The sequence below is a fragment of the Copadichromis virginalis genome, linkage group LG5 (genome assembly GCF_057382275.1).
Source record: "Copadichromis virginalis isolate Kocher_CV1m ecotype Utaka linkage group LG5, C_Virginalis_male_GT1.1, whole genome shotgun sequence".
NCBI classification, from domain to species: Eukaryota; Metazoa; Chordata; class Actinopteri; order Cichliformes; family Cichlidae; genus Copadichromis; species Copadichromis virginalis.
This window is the reverse complement of record NC_140622.1, coordinates 13,478,427-13,502,319: the sequence shown is the minus strand read 5'-3', so window position 1 is coordinate 13,502,319 and position 23,893 is coordinate 13,478,427. Positions and strand designations below refer to the sequence as shown.

Below are 23,893 nucleotides of genomic sequence, written 5' to 3'. Positions count from 1 at the left end.
ATTTCTTTTCCACACTGACACACTTGATGCTGGCTTGTTGATGACGTAGGACGCTTACCAAAAAATGAGGATGCGTTGAGGGGAAGGTTTATAAGTCAGAATAGAGATGAGAAAAAGAAAGCAGGTTTATGCAGCGTTTATGTAGTTTATGTACCCTGCCTCCCTTTGTCTGTTCCTGCTGTTTGTATTGCACTCTGTAATTACAGAAGCTTTGAGGACCTTGTTAAGCCATCAGTCAGCACGTAGGTATGATGGTGATGTGGCTTTCCTTCTAGCTTTTCCTGTATTGACATCTCACCTCAAAGTGCTACAAAATAATGTATTTGGACATCTGTTAACCCACCGTTGTTCTCCATGCTGTCCTTCATGGCACTCATGGATTCTGCTCAGCACTATTGATTTGATCTGATCACTGTATGCTGCACTGCGAGCGACACAGAAAACACTTTGAAGTCTCATTTGAGATGCCAGAGTTTCCAGACTGAGTGCATCTTTGCAACTCTGATCAGGACTGCAGTTTAAAGCATGTGCAAAAATGGTTTGGAAGGGATTTCATATGTTTTTGAAATGTAGAGGGAAGGATGGAAGAGTGAAGGTGCTGAGGTAGAACCACCTGGAACCGTTTTTTGCACTAACTTCAGCTAATAACTAATTCAATTTTGTAGGCAGTAAAATACAAAATACTGTCAAGCGAGTTCAGTTTTCATGTGCAGCAGCCTGACTGTGCTTGCAGCTGATGCCTTGGACACAGTTATTCACCACACGGTCCCGCCTGCACACATGCTTCTTTTAATATTCTCATCTTTCAGGCCATTGGTGATGGTGTAATTGTGTGTGGGTTATTTTCTTGACTCATTTTGGGCCTTTTAGTAGCAACTGAACATTGCTTAAATGCCACAGCCTACCTGAGCATTATTACTGACCATGTCAATCCTTCTAGCAGGATAACACATTGAGTCACAAAACTCAAATCATTTCAAACTGATGTCTTGAACAGTGCAATGACTTCACTGAACTCAAATGGCCTCCACAGTTACCAGAGCTCAGTCTATCAGAGCACCCGTGTGATTCCAGGGAGTGTATTTCTAATTACGTAATTTCCCCCCACTGCTCCCCTACATCAGAACTTAGGGTTCAACCACAAGCAGAATTTCATGTCATATGCCCATCCTGACCTGACATAAAGAGGATGACATACCTCTGGATGGAGAACAAAGCAAAACAAAAAACAATAGATGAAGATGGGAGGAGTAAGAATGAAGGAAAAATTAGAGAGGACAAAGCCTGAATAGATAAACAAAGAAGAAGGGAGAGAAGTAATGATCACCTACAGACAATTTAAAATCTCATATTAACCTAACCTCAAGTACGTCTTTGGACTGGAGGGAAGCTGGAGCGCCCAGAGAGAACCCACACAGAAAGGCCCCGGCCTAGACTTTGAACCCAGGACTTTCTTGCTGTGTGGGAACAGTGCTAACCACGGCCCCACTGCACTACCTGGAAGTAATAAGGTTGATTAGAAATGTAAAAAAAGAAAAGGGAACCAAAGGAGAAAGTCAACAAAGACAGAGGGCAGTAGGTTTTAAGCAAAACTATTATAAATCAGGTTAGAGGGTCAGATGACAAAAAACTGAGGGAGCAAATTGGTGTTTGATGGATGGAAAGGAAGTTTAAAATGCTTTGGTCCAAATCAACAGGAAACATCCCCCCAAAAAATTATCTTGCGTGTTTAAACTTTGGAAACTGAAAGAGATGCAGAAATTGTATTGATTGTGGAAGCAGCTGGGAGACAGGCTGAAAACAAGAGATTGTCATGGAAAGAGGAGTGTTGCTTATTGCAACTTTTTAAATCTGCCTCCTCTTCGCTCAATTTCTCGAGACAGCCAAGGTAATTTAAATCGATTCTAAGTCCTTCCATTACAGACACACTGACAACAGTTTGGAGAGAGGGGAAATGGATTTTTCTGCTCATCTGTGAGCCAAGGCCAAATCTGAGGACTTCTACAGCGGCGCTGTAACAAAGCACGCTGCTGCCAGCCAAGGCTCCTCCTTCACTTGACGTTTTTACCTCGCTGTATTGCTTTTGCTCCATAAAATCTGTCGACAGCTATTTTTTTATGATTTCAGGGTTTTGGTAAGACAATAATGGCCGTGGAGAGGGCGAGGCCCGACCTTCCATCTCACTTGGCATTTCCATGACCGAGAAAAGGAAAACAATGTTTGTGTGTTTGTATGATCCCACAGAGCAGAGCTACCTTGGCGGTTTTTAGAGCTCATGCATAAACATGTGTTCACAGCACTTACAGGAACTGATATAACAATCAATTGACACACACACACACACACACACACACAGGCTCATTGTCCTCATCTATCCACCGCTTGGTCGACAGATTCACAGGCAGAAAATTGTAAATATTGAGCAACCCCTTGTCCCTGAAAAATGAAGTACAATAGCCGGAGGCAATTCATCCCACTATTGCTTTTTTATGAACTAATATGTTCATAGTTGCCGCTTCCAAATTACTCAATAAATATCCAATACTTCCTCAGAGACGGCCTTGACCCGGTTGTCAGAAAGAACGCTTTTCACGAGTGGACGCTTTTCCCCCAACACGCTTAAACACTGAAAGCAGCTTCGGTAAAGTGGCAATTACCATCCTGACATCAGTTCAGAAAGCACATAACAAATCTGCCCTGTTTTGAGAAAGCAAACTGGACAATTACAGAGGCAAATAAAGCCAGCCACCGAGAGCGGGAAAATAAAACTCCCGCGGCATAATAATTCAGCTTAATTAAAGGAGCAGCCCATCCAAAGGGTCATTTACAACAACACCCCCGTGTCTCCCACCTCCGGAGGTATTAGCAGAGTTAAAAGCAGCGGGCTACACGATAGAAGTCGTCAGACTGACCTCCAAAGCTTCTTTCCCCCCTCATCTATATTTATATGAAGGAGCGGCACTAATTTTGCCCAGTAAATCAGTGTGCACATTCCGTTGTGACCTCCAGCTTGACACTGAATTAAACAATATCAGGGCTCAAGAAGCCCGCTTTAACAAGCCTTAAATTCCTCCGTCCAATCCATCAGCGGGGATATTTCTGACACACGGAGGGAAGAGCATGAAATAAGGCAATTATTGAACCCTTCAGCCCATTTTTACGGCTTGGCTGGCTGGCACGATGCAGCACAGAGCCTCAGAGCTCCGAGTTTGTGCTGTGAGATGACTCTCAGCGATAGGGATGCTAAGAATTAATACAGTGAAAAGAAATTTCAGTAGTTAGGCAACATCTTTTTTTTGTTTCTAAATATAGCCTGTCAATAAACATGTCACAAAGACGTGTAGCTATGGCAGCAGTTTCCAAGAGGCCCTTCTGGAGTCCTCCTGACTTTGCCCAAGAAAAAAAAAAGCGCTGTAGAGAAAAGCTTCAGTTTGAGTCACACTTGGTGTTCTTCTCCGGTGCAGGCAGGACGAGAAAAGTGCTCTCTGCGTGCGTCTTTCCTGGAGGTGGCAGTCGATCCTGTGAGCCCTCTCAGATTGCCTGACAGATAATCCATCACACAGTCAGTGTGTCTGACAGGAAGAGGTCTCAGTCAACTTTCTGTAGCGCTCACACGGGCCCTATGAAGGACAATCACTCTTTTCAAGTCTCTCCTGGGACGACGTACACTTGAATTTCATTAGAAGACTGCAGGTGGATGATTTGAGGAGTTTAAGTGTACGCGTACACTGATGTGCAGACGAAAAGCAAGAAAGAAGGCAGGGTTGTTCAAAAAGAAAATGGCAAAGAAACAAAAAAAGATTTAAATGATATCATGTAGACTATATTTTTGGATACACATGAGGGCGTTTCTAGTGACTTTAGTTTTACAGTTACCATGGAATCTGTAACAAACAGTTTCTGAGCTCTGTCAAAATCCTGATTTATTGAACTACTGAAGAATGGAAAAATAATAAACGTAACATTTATACGTTCTAAACGTAAAATTCTAAACATTTAAGAAAGAAGACCTGAAAATATATGGTAGAAATCTTAAGAAACTAAATATCTTTAGACAACTGACACTTCAACACAAAGATGAGCTTTGGCCTCTGGATCGCTTAACCCCTTAATCCCTTCTGTGTCATATTTGATACATGAGTTTTTGAGATGTCTACATCTGTGTCATCCTCCTGAAAAGAAAAAGGGAGATCTATTACAAGAATGAAAAAAAAACTGCTTGTATTAAAACTTTTCACTATAAATTACATCCAAGTCTCTTTTTCCCTTGTTGGAAAAAAAAAAAATACTTGCCCATTGAAGAAGCAGCTTGATTTACTTGGAAAAACATTTGCAAAATATGTGCTCATGCAGTCAATAGTGTTAAGAAAACTGCAAACTGCTGAGGATCTGCTCTCCTCACTGACATCACATTTATTCTGGGAGTGTGCTTCCTTCAGAAATACCCGGGAAATTCAGCAGAATTTCTTTTTCCGCCTTACTTTCCACCTTCTGCCAGTTTTTCCTCCATCAGGATACTCCGATATGGGCCGGACAAATTCAACACACTAAAGTGTAGTTTTTAAAACATTTTTTGTTTAATGTCACAAATTGCATTTTCTCATTGTATTTCAGACATCCTGTCAACATCCATTCATGATTATAAAAAAGTACAATTCTTTGTTTTTAATTATTCATTTTCTCGACACCTGTGATGCCTCATTAGCTTTCACTGGACAGGCACAGGATTAGAGCAGATAATGGACGTCTCATAGTAGCACTTTATAAATAAGACATGATGCACAAATTCAGAGTGAGTACGCCATCTACTTCATTTGAAACGCAGACCAGGCTTGGTAACCAACGTGGACGAAGTAAGAAAGTGTTTACAGCTTCCATTCATCTCGGTTTCAGCAAGTACCACTGAATGATATCACAGCTTATGAATGGTGTGCGATAACATGGCAACAACTCAGTGGATGGGATGTGAAGATGGAAAATGTCTTTCCCACTTCATATTTTGCTGAAAAATAAAGACAAGAAAGCTAATGGAATGGACAAAGTGTTGGGTGTCCTTTCAATATGTTAGCCTGAATATGTCAGTGGTTCTTCCTAACTAATGCACATTTTAATGATTAAAGAAACTGCAGCTGATCTGATCTGCAGAGAGGAAACCAGTGTAATGGCAGAATCCTGTAAGTGCTCGTGATCTGGATCTCAGTTGGCATTTAAAGTGAGAAATGCACGCAAAGGCTCAAGGTTTTGGAGGTCTGCATGTGGAAGAAAAGGCTGATGGTGCTGTGCTGAGGCTGGAATGAGACGTCCTGCAGGATTCTCTATTTCTTGATGGCTGCCACCGCTTTCTTGGCGGCATCATCCAGGTCATCTGCTGCCAAGATGGGCAGGCCGCTCTCGGTCAGAATCCTTTTAGCCTCGTGGACGTTGGTCCCTGAAAAGGGGCAAAAAAAAGGGAAGAAAAACAGTGTTACAACAGGCGACAACCAACATTACAAAAATGGCTAAACAAGGGTGAACCTGATCTGCCATCTGCACGGATGTTAAAAACCACACTGTGTGAAAGACGAAGAGTTCCTCTGGAGGAATCAATCCACACAGACAGATGGAGTCATGGGTCAATGGTGGCACATGCAACTGCTGATCCGAACGTCGTAGAGTGTGAACAACGGGCAAAAGGGCAATTTGTGTGCGCGCGTGTGTGTGTCAGCTCCCCCGGCTGTAGTGAGGTCAGGGGTAGCAGGTGCTGGGTGATACGGTGATGCCTGTGCCCCCAGTAGGCCCACAACCAACCAGAGAGAGAGAAAGAGGAAGACACTCGGAGATACTCTGTGCAACCCCGAGGCTCTACGCACTGAGCTGGCTGCCTCCCAGCACTGCACACCGCTCGGCCAAATGCAAGCCTGACAAGCCTGTCACAACACAGGGCAGGGGGCGCCTCAGCGGACGGAGGGACGCAGGAAGGGGAGTGGATGAGAGCAAGAGAGAGGGAGTGAACGAGGTGGTGGTGCTGGTGGGGCAGCAGAGCAAAAGGTCAAATGAAGCAAAATTGGCCCCTTGCAGCTAAAAACAACAAAAGCCAGCTGTTTATGTGGCATTTACTGATTCGACACATGAAGAACAAAAACTGAATCTGTCTGATGTGCCATCAAAGACTCAGCACGCTGCTGAAACATTTAATTATCTTTTTTCCCCCCCGAACTACTTGCATTTGTTTGTTTTTCTTAATCAGATTTCAGATCTCATTTATTACATTTTGAGTGGACGCACCTCTCTGTGTCCATGCTGAACACTTCAACTGACGATCACTCCTGTCTGATCTTTTCTTACTTCAAATTCAAACAAACAACATTTGAAAAAGTCTCTAAAAAAGGTTCTGGAAAAACACTTTATTGTGACTTTACACGTTACGTTTGCTGTATATGGACAAAGGGTGTGTTGAGATTCTCTGTATATTAGTGTCTCCCTGTATTCGCTCGGGTGTTAAACGAGTCGATGTGCGAGTGTTTGTGCATGCTCAGACGCTCACAGGTTGACCTTCGCTCTCGTGGCTGCCGTGTAATTAAGACTGCATGATATGTGAATTCTCCGGAGGCCGGGCCACCCTGATCAATAGACCTTTCATGAGGAATTCTATTACCACTGCCACTTAACGCCTAATATTTCATCTCTTTTGTCCAGCCGTATAATAAGTAATTCCAAACACATTTCTGCAGGCTCGCACTCCAAACAATCAATTTGGCAATGCAATTAATTAGAATAAGAGCAGGAAGAGCTCTTGCTCTGCTGCATAAACAGGGGATCGGATGTCTCAAGTCGTTTTCACATCAAACAGCGGATATTCTCCGTGCGACTGTGTGCGTCTCGATTCGGACACGCAGCGAGAAGAGCGGTGCAGTACTGTATGCTTTACATTCAACAGGCTAATCCGCAAACTTCACTGAGATTGATGGATCTATGCTTGTGTACTGACAGGTTTATCTGTCACAAGATTAAAACAAAGCTGCAGCACAACAAAGTTCAAACGGCACAAGATAAAACTGACGAAAGTGGAAGCAGCCATATGGGCCCCCAGCAAATACATAATGCAGCAGGTATTCTGAAAGACAAATATGCCTATGGAAAGTGTATACAGGAACAAAAAGTAAACATGCATTTTTTTCTCCCCAAGCTGATACATATTCATGACCAGCAGGAGTATTCAGTGTATTATTTAGATTGTGTAGCATCTGTGTGTTACTCAGGACATGTGTGGTGGAAGAATCACACGTCGTGTTGGAGTCGTGCATTTGTGGGAGTCTTTTTCTGCACAAGTATGGGTGAGAGCTGACTGCAGTTCCACTGTGAGCAGTAGGGAGCACTGATAGCTCACGCCAGCAGCATCAGCAAGGGCTGAGCTCAGCTGGATACAGAATTACTAAGGCATGTGTGGAGTATATGTGTGTGAGTGTAGGGTATAACTGGAGAATGGGGATATGTGTGTGTTCACCTGCAGCCACTAGGTGCTGCCAGAGACCTACTCACAGTCTGGAGAGGGCATCAACGCACACAGTCAGCATGCACAAATAACCAAAGCAAGATGATTGTTTTAAATCTATATGATTAAATATAAGAAATGAACATTAGAGAAGGCAAAAATATAGATTTCTGCAGAAATTCATCACAACACGTATTCTCCAGACCTCGATCATTAGTCCAACTGACCTGTTAATTACTGAGAAATGTCACAGAACACTAACTTGCTAGTCTGAACTTTTTTCTTTATTAACAATCAACTCCTGAAAATTCAATCAAACTTTAATTCACTTTTCAAAAGTGCTCAATCCAATCAAAAACCGACAAAACCCCCCGAATTTAATTAGGTTCAATTCAACTTTATTTATATAGCACCAAATCATAACCACAGTGGCCTCCAGGCGCTTTATAATGTAATTTAAAGACCTTAGAGTAATACAGAGAAAACCCCAACAGCTAGACAACCCCTTAGAGGAAGAAGGTTGTGACAGTGGGAAGGAAAAACTCCCTTTTAACAGGAAGAAACTTCCAGCAGAACCAGGCTCAGGGAGGGGCAGCCATCTGCCATGACTAGGTTGGGCTAAGGGGAGAAAGACCACACCAATGAGTTCGGAGGAGAGCCTGGGATTAATAATAACTAATGACTAAATACAGAGTAGCTTATGAACACTACTTATGAAAGGAGACGAGTGATCATGGGAATCTCCCAGCAGCCTAGGCCTATTGCAGAGTAACTTAAGGAGGATTCAGGGTCACCTGATCCAGTCCTCCCTATATGTTTGATCAAAAGGGAAAGTTTTAAGCCTAAACTTAACACTAGAGGCTGTCTGTCTCCATAACCCAAACTGGGAGCTGATTCCACAGAAGAGAGGCCTGAAAACTGAAGACTCTGCCTCCCATTCTGCTTGTAAATATCCTAGAAACTGCAAATAAACCCGCAGTCTGAGACTAAAGTGCTCTAATGGGGCAAAGTGGTACTGTGAGGTCTTTAATATAAGATGGGACCTGATTATTCTAGACCTTGTACATGAAGAGAAGGATTTTAAATTAGATTCAGCATTTAACAAAGAAAACAACATAAGAGCATTCAGCAGGTGGCAAGCATCACAACACAATATTTTCACATTTATGTGGCAATTAACTAGCGTACCTGTGACTACTGTGAAAAATGACGCCTTAACGTGTGACTTACAGGCCACTAGGCTTCAGTGGGATAATAAGGGTTGGGGCTGTGCCAAAGACTTGTGCTGGAGGAGCTTTCTTGATGCTGCAAATCCTACATTTGTGAGCAGCTTTGTCCTAACAAGCTGTGCTTAGCGTTGCTGTCATCTGAGAGAAGGACACGTTGCCGTAGAGTCACACATACAAAGGAAGTCTGAAGTTGTAAAGGTTCCTTATGTGTCAAGGACACGATAAAGACTGTTTCCTTAGCAGGAGAAGATAAGGGAAACAAAAAGATGTAGAGCTTGATAAATGAACTCTTTCGCCTGCTGTTGGTAAAATCTTTGCCACAACAAAAAATGGAAACCCCTTCACCTTCTCTCACAGTCAAGCCAACCGGTTAATTAATCATGTGGTGACTGAGTGATTGTCAGTGTAAGGCTGTGTGTGTCTGGATATTTCTTTTCCCTTTTAAATATTACAATTGTCATTAATACGTGGCAATTAGACGGGCAGCTTCTGCAAGACTGTCCACTGACAGTTTTTTTCAGGTTTCCTGAGTTGGTGGCTTGTCTGCACTGCTGGTGAGTTATGGTTTGCTTCACACTAGAAAGTGATTAGTTCCCCACGTAATAATCTCCTGGCTGTCAATGAGAGCTTTTGATGTGTCACACTAACATAATTCCCACCATCTGTCAGCTGTCTGAAGATACTGGGGTACGCTGTGAAAGAAGTTCTTAGAGGACTTATTTATTTAAATTAGACACAAGCTCAGTACAAATAAAGCAAATAATTATGTATGTAAACTGTATGTATGTCATTGCAGTTGTCAGGAAATCTCATGGCAAACCAAAAGTTAACATTTTAGTCTGTTTTTGTTTCGTGCCACTGTCCTAACATACATTATAATCTGTATCATTAACTTTTTGTGTTGGGAATCTGCATAAATGTCACAATGCTACAGTCCAGTAACTCACTTAGTAAAAGCAGTTTAAAACAAAGAAGGGCGCTCTGCCTCAAGACCAGCCAGATGAACCACAGGCAGCTGATGTATACACCCTCCCCCCAAAAGAAAACTATTTAACTGACTGCATGTTGTCATACTCACTCAACTCTTAACCCAGCCCCAACCAGACAGTCTACATCAGGGGTCGGCAACCCTGGGCACGCGTGCCACGGTTGGGACGCGAAGGGTTAACTGATAGCACGACCATAGCTGGACTGGCCATTGGGCATACCGGGCATTTGCTCGGGACCCGATGATTTTTTATTTTTTGTAACGGTATAAACAATGAAAGGTGTTGGATTGGCCAGATGTGGCCGGTGTGTAAAAATAACTCAGTTGTTTGGTGGTGGCTATGGCGTAGCTTCCACAGATTCAGTAACATTAGCAAGTGGTGGAGGCCAACAGGTGGATGAGAGAAAGGGGAGGCAGGAGGAGGAGGGACCCGAGGCGGCCGCCAGTCCGAGTGTCAGGTGAACTGAATTTCAGGTATGAAGTTATGACCTGCAGTCTGTCTGGGTCAGATATAAACCAAGTTTAGGTGGAGTTTATTTTCGTTGTGCTGACTTTTTACAGTCAGTTACAATAACTCGTACTGCGTGAGCTAGCATGACGGAGTTTATATACAGCTGGGTGGGTGCTATGATGTTACTGAACTAAAGTGAACTTTATTTTATTCATAAGGTTAGTTATTAGAGTTGCCAACGGCTCCTTAAAAAATGGAATGGTCCCTCATTCAGAGAAAATATTACATGTTTCGTATTGAGCTGAGAGGGGACGCAGTTTGTCCCGTACTTCAGCTAGAATGGGGAAAAAAAGACACAAAGCTGGAGTTATTCTGTGTCTTTGCTGCACAGCTGCCTCTTCTCTCATTCTCTCCCCCTGCCTCTCCTGTTTCTACTTCAATCATGAAACTGATCAATGATCAGCTGATCGGCTTTCCTCTCTTGTTTGTTTATCTTCCACTTTGCGCCAGAAAGAAGAAACCAGCGGATTTCGCGCTAAACAACAGCAGCATGTTTAAGCTTGATCAGCTGTTGTTAGAATGTATTTAATATTAATTTCTAGTATCAGCTGATGTTTGCTGGAGCCACAGCTGTAAAAGCTGCTGGTCATGATATCGGTTTGTATATCTGGTGAGAGGGAAACATGAAGATGAAACCAGGAGATGTCCTTACTGAATCATCAGAGCTGAACAGGTGATGGAGAAACAGGTTTACCTTTTAGGTGACATGAATGAGTTGAAGGGAAGTTATGAACGGTTTCTGAGAGACAAATAACACCAGGATCCTTTTCTAAGTAGCTGACAGCTGATAGCTGTGCAGGGGCGGATCTAGCAAAGTGTTTCCAGGGGGCCAGGTAGGGCATTAAGAGGGAGAGGGGGGCACAAGGAAATACTTTACTTTCTTATTCTCATTTAAAATGTCTGGCTGTTATTAAATAATTATCTGAAGCTTACAACCACAGTTTTTATCTGATGTAAAATTTACAGAAATCATGCATATACCAACAAGACTGTACATCACTGTCACAACAGCGTTTGTTTTCATTCAAAGGCTTTATGGCTTTAATACCTGGTGGGCCGGTCTGTAGTCAAAATGCCCGGGCTGATTTTTTGTCCCAGTCCAGCCGTGGACACGACACGCAGTGAATTAATCTGAGAAGATGCATCAAAAAATAAATGGCCGCACCAGTGGTGCTCTCAGGTGTTTGGACCAATGTTTTCTTTTCTGATCAAACCAGAAATCTTTAATGAGCAGCTGGATTTGTCTCACATTAACTGGCTGAGTTGATGCCAGTTAATGCGACATCGACGTAGCTGGAATCCACAGCTGTGCGTGTTCATGGAGCTTGCATTTTCACCTGCTGGACATCACTACCTGAGAAGTTTAACTGTCTTCAGAACATTGCAGAGGCCTTATTGACAGTATTTGGCTGTACATATCTGTGTGCGCAGATTTCCTCTCACATTAGTCCTCAGGTAGCCGTCTGAATGCTGGACACTCGAAGACCTGTGTCTCTGAGTGGGAGACCAGAGATCACATTAACATGTGTGTCTCTGTATTAACAGACATGCCACATTGGCTTAGTTTATTTTTCTTATCATTGTTGTGAGGAGACCATAAATAGCATTTGTATTTTCTGTTGTACAGTTCATGTGCTGTTATGGATAAAAAGTGTCTTTTTCTTTTTTTTTGTTTCAAAATATCTGATAACTATTCACTGATAGCTGCCAAAATCTGTAAACAAATATAATTCTATAAAGTGGGTCTATATATTGTGTAACTGTTCATATAGAGCGTTATTAAATTTATTGCTAATGCAATCATATGGCACACTGACTTCTGAGGAAATTTTAAATGGCACTCGCCATTAGAAAGGTTGCCGACCCCTGGTCTACATGATTAAAACAAACATAACACATTACATTTTTTATTCAGTTTTTTGTATTATCTGTTATTTAAGAGCAGCTTACTGCACCACCAGATTTCATGTTTTCATCAGTGCTAACTCTAACAGAGAGTATCTTAGTATCTTAACACTGTTCCCTATTTGCATACTTGTATAATGTGCATGACATTCATTCTCATGATTTAATCAATTCTTGTCAGATTCTTTGTGAGAGGCAAATAGCGAGATTTACACTATGTGAGGGTAAGTTAATAGCTATTTTTAAAAAGCACTACAAAAATGAAAAAATGTGTAATATATGTGAAATCAAAGACAGAACCCCCCCCCAAATCAACCAGTGTGTGAATGTATATTACTCTATATTTATGTATGTGGATATGCATATAGCTGCAGCAATTAGTTAAGCTATAATGATGCTGTCAGGACTGATGTTGAAATCTCATCCATTGAAACAGGGCCTTCAAATCTTGCTCAAGCAGAACATTCTCCACTCTTTGACAGAGAGTTGGGGGACACCTCAGAACAGAGTTAAATGAATGTAGTCACCTTTTTCTTGGATGCCAAAGGTTTTTTAAGAGGCAGACAAACCTGCAGAGAAACACAGGATGACCATGCGCACACTGTAGCCAAAGAGGGCAGTACAGCACCTCCTTAGGTATCGCTTCCTTTCTATACCTTCAATAACGACAGTGTGTCTGCGTGTTCTCTGCTCAGTTTTCACCAGATGAGTCTAAGTGCTAGCGATGATAATTACAGACTGTTTTAGATCAACTCAATCAGCCCACATCAAACACTTCATGCATACTCTATCAACTAACACAACTCTATCAAGAACTAGACCACATGGCCTCTCTTCCCCACATATGGGAGCACATAATTCTCTGCCAGTGCAATCAACCCTGGCTCTTTAGGGCCTTTCCAATTAAAAGTGTGCCTGTTAATCCATTCTGATCCTGTTGAAGAACGTTGGGCCGTTTTCAATGCCCGGCAGACAGCCTAGCAAGCTGAGCTGATTGATTCAGAGCCAATCCTCTCCACAAGACTGCAGCCCAGGATGTAATGACCCACAACTAAGGCTTGGATTAGGCCTCGGTCAGGGTGACGTGTTTGGACCATCCGGCATCCACCAGAAGTGACTTTCTGGACTGTCTGAGAGTCATATTGAATTATGGCTACTATCAGAAATGTGTGGTGGATAATTAAGGATCCGTGCAGATTGCCAGTCTAGTTTGTTCTGTAGTTGTGTATTCTAAAGAGACAAATGTGCATCTTGAACTTGGGGTGTTTGAACTCCAGTCAACAATATTATTTTTGGTTCAGACGCAAAGTTTTTACAGCCATGGGGTAGATGTACATACCTGCATGACATTTTTATTCGACTTTAGGGGAAAGTAGTGGAAATGACAGTTAAGAGTAAAATTCTCACACTACATCGTGCTCTGAACAACCATGCCCTCACTACTGCACAGCACCTCGACACACAGATGGCTTCTAGAAACAGCTTACACGCCCTGACCTACAAATAGCAGATGTGTGCAGACATACAGCATGAAATGCTAAGCGCTAACACACACACACTCTCCCCTGCTCTGTGCTCTGGACACACCACTCGGCAGGATCTTGACAATTAAGCTAACCACCAACTGGCCCTATGCCTCTGAGTCACCACTGCCATTCCCCACACACACACACACACACACTCGGGCAAACACACACAGCTGAGCAGGTTTTATTAGCATATAGAGGTGAAAGGTGAGCCAATCAGTGCCGTCTCTACAGTTATTCTGGCTGCTGCTAATGACAGGTGCAGCAGAATGTGACATCTATGAGAAATGCACTGCTGTTCTTTCTGGGACACTGGGCCACAATGAAGATGGATATGCTCCTGAGAGTACAGCAGCAATAATACAATGGCTCCAAAGTTTAAAACTAGGTGGGGAATGAGTTTCTTTGTACCTTTGAAATTGAAAATATTCATAAAACGATACTGCAAGCTATATTCTCAGTCCATATAAACTCGAACCAGCTGTACCCTGAGCAAAGGAGACTTTAGGTACAGTTCAAGAAAAATAAAACTTACTGACACATATATGTAAAAGCAAGACAAAAGGAACTTGTGTTTACATGATGATGATGTTACTCATGCGCCAGGTCAAGGTGAACAACTGTGACGAGCGACACAGCTGTGAACCTAGTTGCATGTTATAGCGTATTAACCCCCAATCATTAAATGCTCATTAATGTGAAATTCTTTCGCTGGAGGCTAGATGTGCCTAAGAGAAATGATGCAGTCTGTTTGGTTTAACTGGAAGTGCCAACTGCCGATGACTTACTAACAGCGTCAGAGAGGCAAAACAAAAACTTTTGTGCATGTGTTCCAGTGTTGGTGAGTGTCAAGTGCTGTTTTACCTTCCAGCCTGACCACCAGCGGCACTTTGAGCTCCAGCTCTCGGCAAGCTTTGGTGATGCCGTTGGCAATGATGGCACAATTAACAATGCCCCCAAAAATGTTGACCAGGATGGCTTCAACCTGTGAAAGAAGACAATAGACAAAAAAAGAATGAACCCAACAATAAACAGCAAGTGAAATGAAATAAGATAAAGGCAAGTTTCAGCTGTACCATCTTTGTGCAATAGCAAGAAACATCATTTAAACAAACAGCAGAGCATGTCTTGTTGGGAATCCTAGCGGCTTCATTCAGACATGTACTAAATAAGACATTCAATTATATCATTAAATGATAATGTCTTACTTATAAAGACAAAATAGAAATAATCTGGTCCTTAGCTGGTCTTAAAATGAGGTAACTGCAACCTCAGATAACAAAACATGACAAATTACTGCGTGTCAGTATTTCTTTATCAAAAACTGAGCTAAAATGCAAAAGCAGTACATGAAAAACCAAGAATTCCCTTATTGCTTCTATAGGAATAAAGAGAGTAAGTAGCTGCCAGGTCCTGCTAATTAAATGCACTTGATTAACTGATAATTAGTGAGTGTGAGTGCCTCTGAACAAGCAGAAGCTTTGGCAGTTTGCTGGTCCAGAGCAGCAAAGGTGTGTACAATGCAAAGAGAAAGACAAAGAGATGTCAGCTGTGATCTTACAGACCACTGTTGCTGTTAGGGCTGGGCCATATTATACCGTTCACGGTAATACCGGTATAATGTTAGGCAACGATAGGAAAATGAAATATAGAATATAGATAGAATATGAGTAAAACGCGCATGCGCAGTGCCTTTGTTTTCATACGCACATGGCCAATTGTTGAGTGAAACAGATGAACCAGAATTGGTTTGTAAAAATGGTGCAACTTCAGTGATGTGGAACTGGTTTGGTGTTTGTCCGTCAGATACACGACAAAGCACATTTTTTTGCAGAACATGCAAGTGGCCGTCGTTATTGTATTTGTCGGACTAAGATGCTCTTAAATCTGGGAGTAATCTGGGTCCTAAACTCCGTCTTTTTCAGGTCAAACACTGCAGCATCACTTAGAGTTAAAAAATCTCTAAATTCTTTCATCTTTAATAAAACGATCAGCGTTGCTGCTTTACCAAGTGTATCTATGAAGTTTAACTTCCAGGCATCCATGAAAACAAAATGTATTACATTTAATGGAGTTAGAAGTTAGCAGGAAGCTAGCAGAAGTTAGCTCGCTAGTTTCGCTAGTTACCTAAGCATGATATAGCATGTTCTGACTGAGAGATTTCTGAAAAAATTCAAACGTACAGCTCTGCTATCACTTCCAACATGAATGAAGACAGGAAACTAAACAGCAGTGACGTTTGTAGGGTTACTGAAGTTGGGCTAGCTGGTATATAATGATGTGCTACGTGATCGCTAGCGACACAGCTACGTTAGCAAAACATAAACAGTGAAGTTGGAGGAGGAACACTACCACTTTTCCACTTATAAAAGTTAACGTGAAGGTTCCTGATAGTTAGAGACAAATGCAATCGCATGGCAGGATGCTGTAAACGGACCAAACTTCAGTCAGGAGAACAACTAAGATAATCCATCCACAATACGAGGTTAGTTATTAATATACTGCAACAACATGGGAATAGAGCAGCTGCCAGAGAAATCAACATTTATGAATCAATGGTACAGAAGTGGAGGAAGCAAGAAGAATGAGTTTAATAAAGTTTGATTTATCTGACTGCTTTGTTTCGCTTAATGTGCCTTATAATCCTGTGCACCTTATGGTCCGAAAAATACTTACTGCACACTGCAGTTTAATGTTGCAAAGCACCTCTTTTTAACTTCAGTGGATATTATACATGGTTATGCTCAGGATATGTCAGCCCATTTCTACTGGAAATGCCTTTTGGTTAAACTTTCAGCAAGGAATTTGCATTTGCACTGTTACATTTTTACAAAGCTTTAATGTACATAAAAACCAGCTTCTTGTTTAAGTGAAAATAAATGGAAGGTTGTCTTTTTGCGCTAGTAATGTTGTGGAGTTGTATTTTGTCTCGCATCAATTATATCGTCAGTTATATCATTATCGCAAATTTTCAAATATATATCGTGATAAATATTTTTGGCCATATCGCCCTGCTCTAGTTGCTGTCCATCAATGGGTTATCAAGGGTTATACAGCCATTTGCGAAAAATTTTTAGTCCATCATTCCACACTGAGAAAGATTATTCACAAGTGGAAAACGATCAAGACAGCAGCCAATCTTTCCAGGAGTGGATGTCCCAGCAAATTCACTGCAAGATCAGGCTGTGCAGCGATCAGAGAAAGTGCAACAAAACCTAAGACCGACATCTCAGACTCTACGAGCTGTTAAATGTTAAAGTTCACGACAGTACAATTAGAAAAAGCCTCTTCTCACAAAGCACAAATTTTGGAACAATGAACCTCATTGAAACAATGTGTATGCACAAGTTTATGCACGAACTATGCATACAGACATTTCAATGACAAAGGTCTGGCTGTCTTTGAAACTAAACAAGTTTTTTTCAAAGCTGAATAAAAATACTGTTAGTGCTGAAATTACTACTTTTACTAATACTAAGCCTGTTGGTTTAACATGACTGTGTTTCACTAACAGATGCACGGTGTAAAGAACACATAAGCTGGTGTGCACATTTCATGAATCTGAAAATAATTTTGCATATGGACTTTTTTGTGCAAGGTAAGAATGTCCATGCAAACACTATTGAAAGAGACTCTAATGTCCTTTGGATTGTTTGGTGAAACCCAAACATAGCGTATAAGCACAAACACCTCATACCAACTCATAACTGTAAATGAGAGTAGGAACACAGATTCTGCACAAAGACGTAAACACAAAGCTCGGACCCGCCGACGCATCAGAATCAGTGAGATGTCGCCTTTCTCACCCGACGGCACAGACACGGTCGGGGCTGAAAGCTGACGGCTCGCTGATTCAGATGTTTCGGTGGGTCCGCGCTTTGTGTTTACGCCCTTTTTGCGCTGATTCTAAAGATGTTAGTTTGATCTCTCCAAACATTATTGACCAAACCAGCAGCAAAAGAAGATCCAAACTACGCTTCACAAAAACATCGTCATGAATTCACTCTGACTTTTGCTGTTTTGCTTCCACCACACTTCATGCACAGCTCTCTCTCTCTCTCTCGCTTTCTCTGTATACTTCAAGAACAGTTTCCCATCTAAAAATCTGTTTTCTGCATTATTCGCTTGCTTGTTACGCACAAGTCTACCGTTCTTACAGCGCTGTCGGCCGACGTTTTTTTCCCTTTTACTTACTTCCGAAAAGAAAGACTAATTTCTGCCGTTCAATACTGAACAAATGTAAACTTTTAAAAATTATGCAAAATGCAAAACGCTTAGCTGTGTCTCTAATAAAACCACTGTAACTTCAGAGGTAATGTTCATATGTTGATTAATGGTTTTCTTTCGTTTTTGATGTACTGCAGAATATTTTTATAAAATCCCAGGCCAGGAAAATCACCTTCATGTTTTTGTGTTTTATCTTCAGCTACTTTGACACAAAGGCATCTGCTGTGATGCTTACACCTTTGATAAAGTCTTGCGAGTGTCAGCTTCCTTTTTATAGATACAAAAATATGTAAATGTACTGATCTGAATTATAATATTTCTCACTGTCTGAGGCAAAATTTCCCAATTTCAAATCGAATCGAATTGAATAGAATCGTGGATCGAATCGATTCGGAACCTTGTGAATTGGAATCGAATCGATTCTAGAAATCAGTGACGATACCCAGCCCTAGTCATAACAACGGTGATGGTTTGGGTTTGATTCACAGCCACAGGGCCTGGGAACCTTGCAGCCTTCGAGTCGACCATGAACTCCTCTGTATACCAAAGTACTCGAGAGTCAAACATGAGACAGTCTGTCTGACAACCATCATTGATCCCAACCACAGCAACAAATCTACAACTGAATAACTAAAACAGGAAAGAATTAAGGAGGTGCGCTGACTCAAAGTTCAGACCTCAATCTGACTGAAAAACTGCAGTGGGACCTTAAGAGAGCTGTGCATAAGCAAACACTCTGAACTGAAGTAATGTTGCAAAGAAGAGGGGATGAAATTCCTCAACAATGATGTGACAAACTGGTAAAGTCTTGCTTTTTGATTAAAAAAAATGTCCTACGTGGAGTTAGAGCAGGGCGATATGGCCAAAAATATTTATCACGATATATATTTGAAAATTTGCGATAACGATATAACTGACGATATAATTGATGCGAGACAAAATACAACTCCACAACATTACTAGCGCAAAAAGACAACCTTCCATTTATTTTCACTTAAACAAGAAGCTGGTTTTTATGTACATTAAAGCTTTATAAAAATGTAACAGTGCAAATGCAAATTCCTTGCTGAAAGTTTAACCAAAAGGCATTTCCAGTAGAAATGGGCTGACATATCCTGAGCATAACCATGTATAATATCCACTGAAGTTAAAAAGAGGTGCTTTGCAACATTAAACTGCAGTGTGCAGTACGTATTTTTCGGACCATAAGGTGCACAGGATTATAAGGCACATTAAGCGAAACAAAGCAGTCAGATAAATCAAACTTTATTAAACTCATTCTTCTTGCTTCCTCCACTTCTGTACCATTGATTCATTAATGTTGAATTCTCTGGCAGCTGCTCTATTCCCATGTTGTTGCAGTATATTAATGACTAACCTCGTATTGTGGATGGATTATCTCAGTTGTTCTTAGGGTTTCCAACCGTCCCTTAAAAAACGGAATCGTCCCGTATTTAGAAACAAAAGTACACGTCCCGTATTGAGCTAATAAGGGACGCACTTTGTCCCGTAATACAGTGAGAATCAAAAGTAGTCTATAACTTTTAATGGAATTAACACTTTGTTTGAAAACATAATTCCCAGCCCCTCTCCTGCTTTGTGACCAATGAGCTGACAGCACACTTATGACAATTCGAGTATGACAAGTCAGATTACCGCTCATCTCATTGGTTGAGGAAAGGTCGCTTACGGAGAAAATACCGGAAGACAACCGATGACCACAACAACAAGCATGGCCAACAGGGAAACAAACGCCGACACTGCGGTGCAAGTCTCGGACGGCACACTGTGCGTCCATAAAATGAAGGTTATAACAGAAAATCTGTCGCTCGCTCTCTCTGTCTTTCACTCACACAGACACACCACCACATCAACTTTGCTAAATTGCTAATGAAAAACATGATCAGGCAGCTGTGATTGAGCAACAGTGTAAATCCAACTATTTTCACGGTTGTTGTGGTCGTGATAATTTTGTGATGCCACATGGAAAAGGCTCGGATGAGCTTTCCAAAGTTCTACAAGTTGTGCCTCCATCGCTTGTGTCCAGATCACACGCTGCACAGCCGTGCTGCAACGTCTTTTTCACCGACGTTTACGTGTTTGCGCGTGAGCAGCTGCAGTGACACCCTCACGAGCGATTGATGATCGGGAGCTGGTCGTGAGGTGTTAATCGCTTCTCGTTACCCCACGTATACTACACGATGCACGATGAAGGCCAAAATCGGGCTGATCACCAAATCGGTCGCACGACTCAAAAATCGGCTCAAAATGGGCCAAAAATCGCACAGTGTGAGCCCAGCATTAGAGCAGCAATGTTTGTTCGCTCAGAGAAAGAAAAAAAAAAGGCTGCAAAAGTACAGGGAGGAATGGGAAAAGGAAAACACCTGGCTGGAAAAGTGCACTATAAAGCGCACTGCACTGTGTGCTGGCGCACTTTTTCCATAGGCATGCTTCTAGTGGTGGGCACATGAAGAACATGAGGGGCATGAAAGCTCGGGGAACCCTTTACCAATTTTTTGTCCGCCAGGCCACGGCAGAAGCAGATATGGTATGTAAACACTGGTTTGTTTTTTTTAAACCCTCTGGTTAAGGTTAATATGGGCATGTGCAGTGAATATCAGGGCTATGTGGCCAGAAGTGTAATAATATAATTTATTTTGTGTAATAAACAACTGCAAGGATAGATGATTACAACAAATAGATCACTAATACATAAAAGTAATACATAGATGAATAATGATGATGAGTTAAGATACGTAATCATGGGAACAAGTGGGTTTACAAACAGGAGCAGCTGATTAGCATTAGAAAAGCTGAAATAATACCTCAACTGAAGCCAACTGTACTAAATGCACTAAATGTGCACTGTTACAAGAATATTTTTCGTTCTATTGCTTTCTATTAATTTATATAATTTTAAGTTAAGTAGGACAGAGTTCTTTTAAAGAAAGATTTACTTATATTCTCAAAAGTTAAGCATGACAGGCTTCTGTTTAAGAAAGAGACCTGTTTTACTGTGTTAATGTTGTCATTGTGAGCTAAAAATAAATGGCTAAATGATCATTTGTTTCCCATATGGTCATATCACAAAGAATATGCATCTGCTTAAATCAAGTTCAAGTCAAATGGTTAAAAAATAATTTCACACACAAAAAAAGAGCTACCACACTGGGAAGGGTGAAGACAACTGGGTTGCCCGGCCCTGGCCACGAGGTGTCCCTTATTTATTTTTCAGGGAGTTGGCAACCCTAGTTGTTCTCCTGACTGAAGTTTGGTCCGTTTACAGCATCCTGCCTTGCGATTGCATTTGTCTCTAACCATGAAGAACCTTCACGTTAACTTTTATAAGTGGAAAAGTGTTAGTGTTCGTCCTCCAGCTTCACTGTTTATGTTATGCTAACATAGCTGTGTCGCTAGCGATCACGTAGCACATCATTATATACCAGCTAGCCCAACTTCAGTAACCCTACAAACGTCACTGCTGTTTAGTTTCCTGTCTTCATTTATGTTGGAAGTGATAGCAGAGCTGTACGTTTGATTTTTTTCAGAAATCTCTCAGTCAGAACATGCAATATCATGCTTAGGTAACTAGCGAAACTAGTGAGCTAACTTCCGCTAGCTTCCTGCTAACTTCTAACTCCGTTAAATGTAATAACTTTTGTTTTCATGGATGCCTGGAAGTTAAACTTTATAGTTACACCTGGTAAAGCAGCAATGCTGATCGTTTTATTAAAGATGAAAGAATTTAGACAGTTTTTAACTCTAAGTGATGCTGCAGTGTTGTTTGACCTGAAGCATACGGAGTTTAGGACCCAGATTACTCCCAGATTTAAGAGCATCTTAGTCCGACAAATACGACAATAACAACGGCCGCTTGCATGTTCTGCAAAAAAATGTGCTTTGTTGTGTATCTGACGGACAAACACCAAACCAGTTCCACATCACTGAAGTTGCACCATTTTTACAAACCAATTCTGGTTCATCTGTTTCACTCAACAATCGGCCATGTGCGTATGAAAACAAAGGCACTGCGCACGCGCGTTTTACTCCCATTCTATCGCGATATTTCATTTTCCTATCGTTGCCTAACATTATACCGGTATTACCGTGAACGGTATAATATGGCCCAGCCCTATGTGGAGTACACAGTATTGTACGCAACATGGCCAATCCTCTCAGTGTCTCAGGGGTAATTTATCACGATTATTTTTCTTGCTGGTAAGTTTTCATTGGGGTGAAGACTTTACTGTAAAGTTGTAGGGCAAAGTGAAAAAGGCAAACTCACACAGAGACATACAGAGTGCATCTTTGCACTCTGCTGGCAGTGAAAGGTGGAAGAAGTGTGAAGTTCACACTTTGTCAGGTGTGCATAAAAACACATTTTGTTCCACAAAGGAGCAGCTTTGTCTGTTCTGTCAGCACGGGCAGACTAAGACTGCGAGACAGTGTCAAAAGTGTGTCTCATGACAAAAGGCTGTTCTGTTTGGCTGTTTAGGGCACGATACAGCAGTGTGTGTTTCTGAACTAGGATAATCTTGTTTGAGCCTCTGTGCAAAGTGTTATGTAAATGATATATGGATATATATGTTGTACCTTTATAGAAAAGTGTCCAGTTTGTGCATTACAACACATCAGTGACCTGTTCAGATGCTGTCAGGTTATTGGAAAGTGACTTAACATCCCATCATCTTTACCAGAGCACAGCTGCCCTAAAATATCGATGAAGACACGCTCAACTTTCTTACAAAACAAGCACAAAAGTGATATCACCAAATAGAGAAGTATTGCAGCTTGTATGTGTGTGTGTTTGCATGTGTGTGTGATTACACACTGACAATCTAGCACTTGGTAATTACCCTAGCTAGCTCAGTGGAAAAGTAGACTGAGAGCACACAGGATTAATCCTCCATGTTTGTTTATAATCACTGCTAATCTGTTAGCAGCGATTTGGATGAGCAGCTTGTGGGTGTGTGTTTGTGTGCTTGTGTGTGCGTGCCTGTTGTGCATGTGTATGTTGTCAGTGTGTGGTAATGATGTTTACAGGGAGAGAAGATCAAGGACTTGGATAGCTATCAGAGTGTCGCCATGGCATTGTCCTCTATATGCTATCCAAATGAGCATCTCCGTACGAACGGCGGAGAATGGCACAAGACCAGGAGAGCGCTCCCGAACAAACACAAACATAGGCAGGACTATAAAAACTCATTTACCACGCAAAGACACCGAGAAAGATTCACACCGAGACCCATTTTGTGCTGATTAAGTGCATCGCACAGGGAATTCGCCCTGAAATGCAAAAACAAACAAACAAGAGGAAGAGGCCGGGAATCGATAGTCTCAAACTTGAAAATAACAGTTTGATGTTTCAATAAAACGCAAAGGTGATCAAATGAAACACGGCCTCCTGATTAGAGAGTAATGCTGTATGATGAGGAGCTTTATGGAGAATTATGGACGGGGTAGAGGCAGTTTGAATTATGTGTGCTGTAGTTTTTGACTCCAATGAAGTCACAATCCCAGTCTACGGGAAAGCTGACGATACACTCTAAACAATGATAACTGTGCCACTCAGCAGCTTCAGGTACTTCTAGTACTTCATCTCTCCCTGTTATAATATTCCCATCATTTAAACAGTAACAAACTAAATGCATTTTATTAAGATAATATTTACAAGCACACTTGCTCATCCTTTCCCAGAATTACAAACTGCTCAAAAATGGAAAGCACCTTTTCACTTTTATAATCATTTTGTTTTCTCTTTTACTTCTATGAGTCTAATTTCATTATTGTAAATTAACCTTACAATTCTTTTATGTTACCCATATCTGCAAAATGCTGCAAAATAACCTCCGAATGCTAAAAAAGAAAAGACTGCTGCAACAAAGGCTGCGCTCTCTGCTTTAAGGCACGGCGTTGAAAGAAAAAAATTCTGTAAAAAGGAAAGCTATTATATGTCATTACATATACATATACATATTTTCCTCATGTGAAGTTGAAACGGAAAAGGTAGGAGAGGAGGGCGTTTTATTTCTGCAT

The 23,893-nt window shown here is 41.4% G+C and overlaps 1 protein-coding gene across 1 annotated transcript in view; it reads right to left on the bottom strand.

Moving 5' to 3' along the window:
* Positions 1-4,555: 4,555 nt before the first annotated feature.
* Positions 4,556-23,893, bottom strand: part of suclg2 (succinate-CoA ligase GDP-forming subunit beta) — a 106,203-nt gene continuing 86,865 nt past the window's right edge. Inside the window, exons 10-11 of the mRNA XM_085456037.1 lie at positions 14,495-14,615; positions 4,556-5,428 (exon numbers count right to left, since the gene is read on the bottom strand). Of these exons, the coding sequence (XP_085312163.1) occupies positions 5,316-5,428; positions 14,495-14,615 (234 nt within the window). The 3' untranslated portion in view covers positions 4,556-5,315. The remainder of the gene's footprint in view (positions 5,429-14,494; positions 14,616-23,893) is intronic.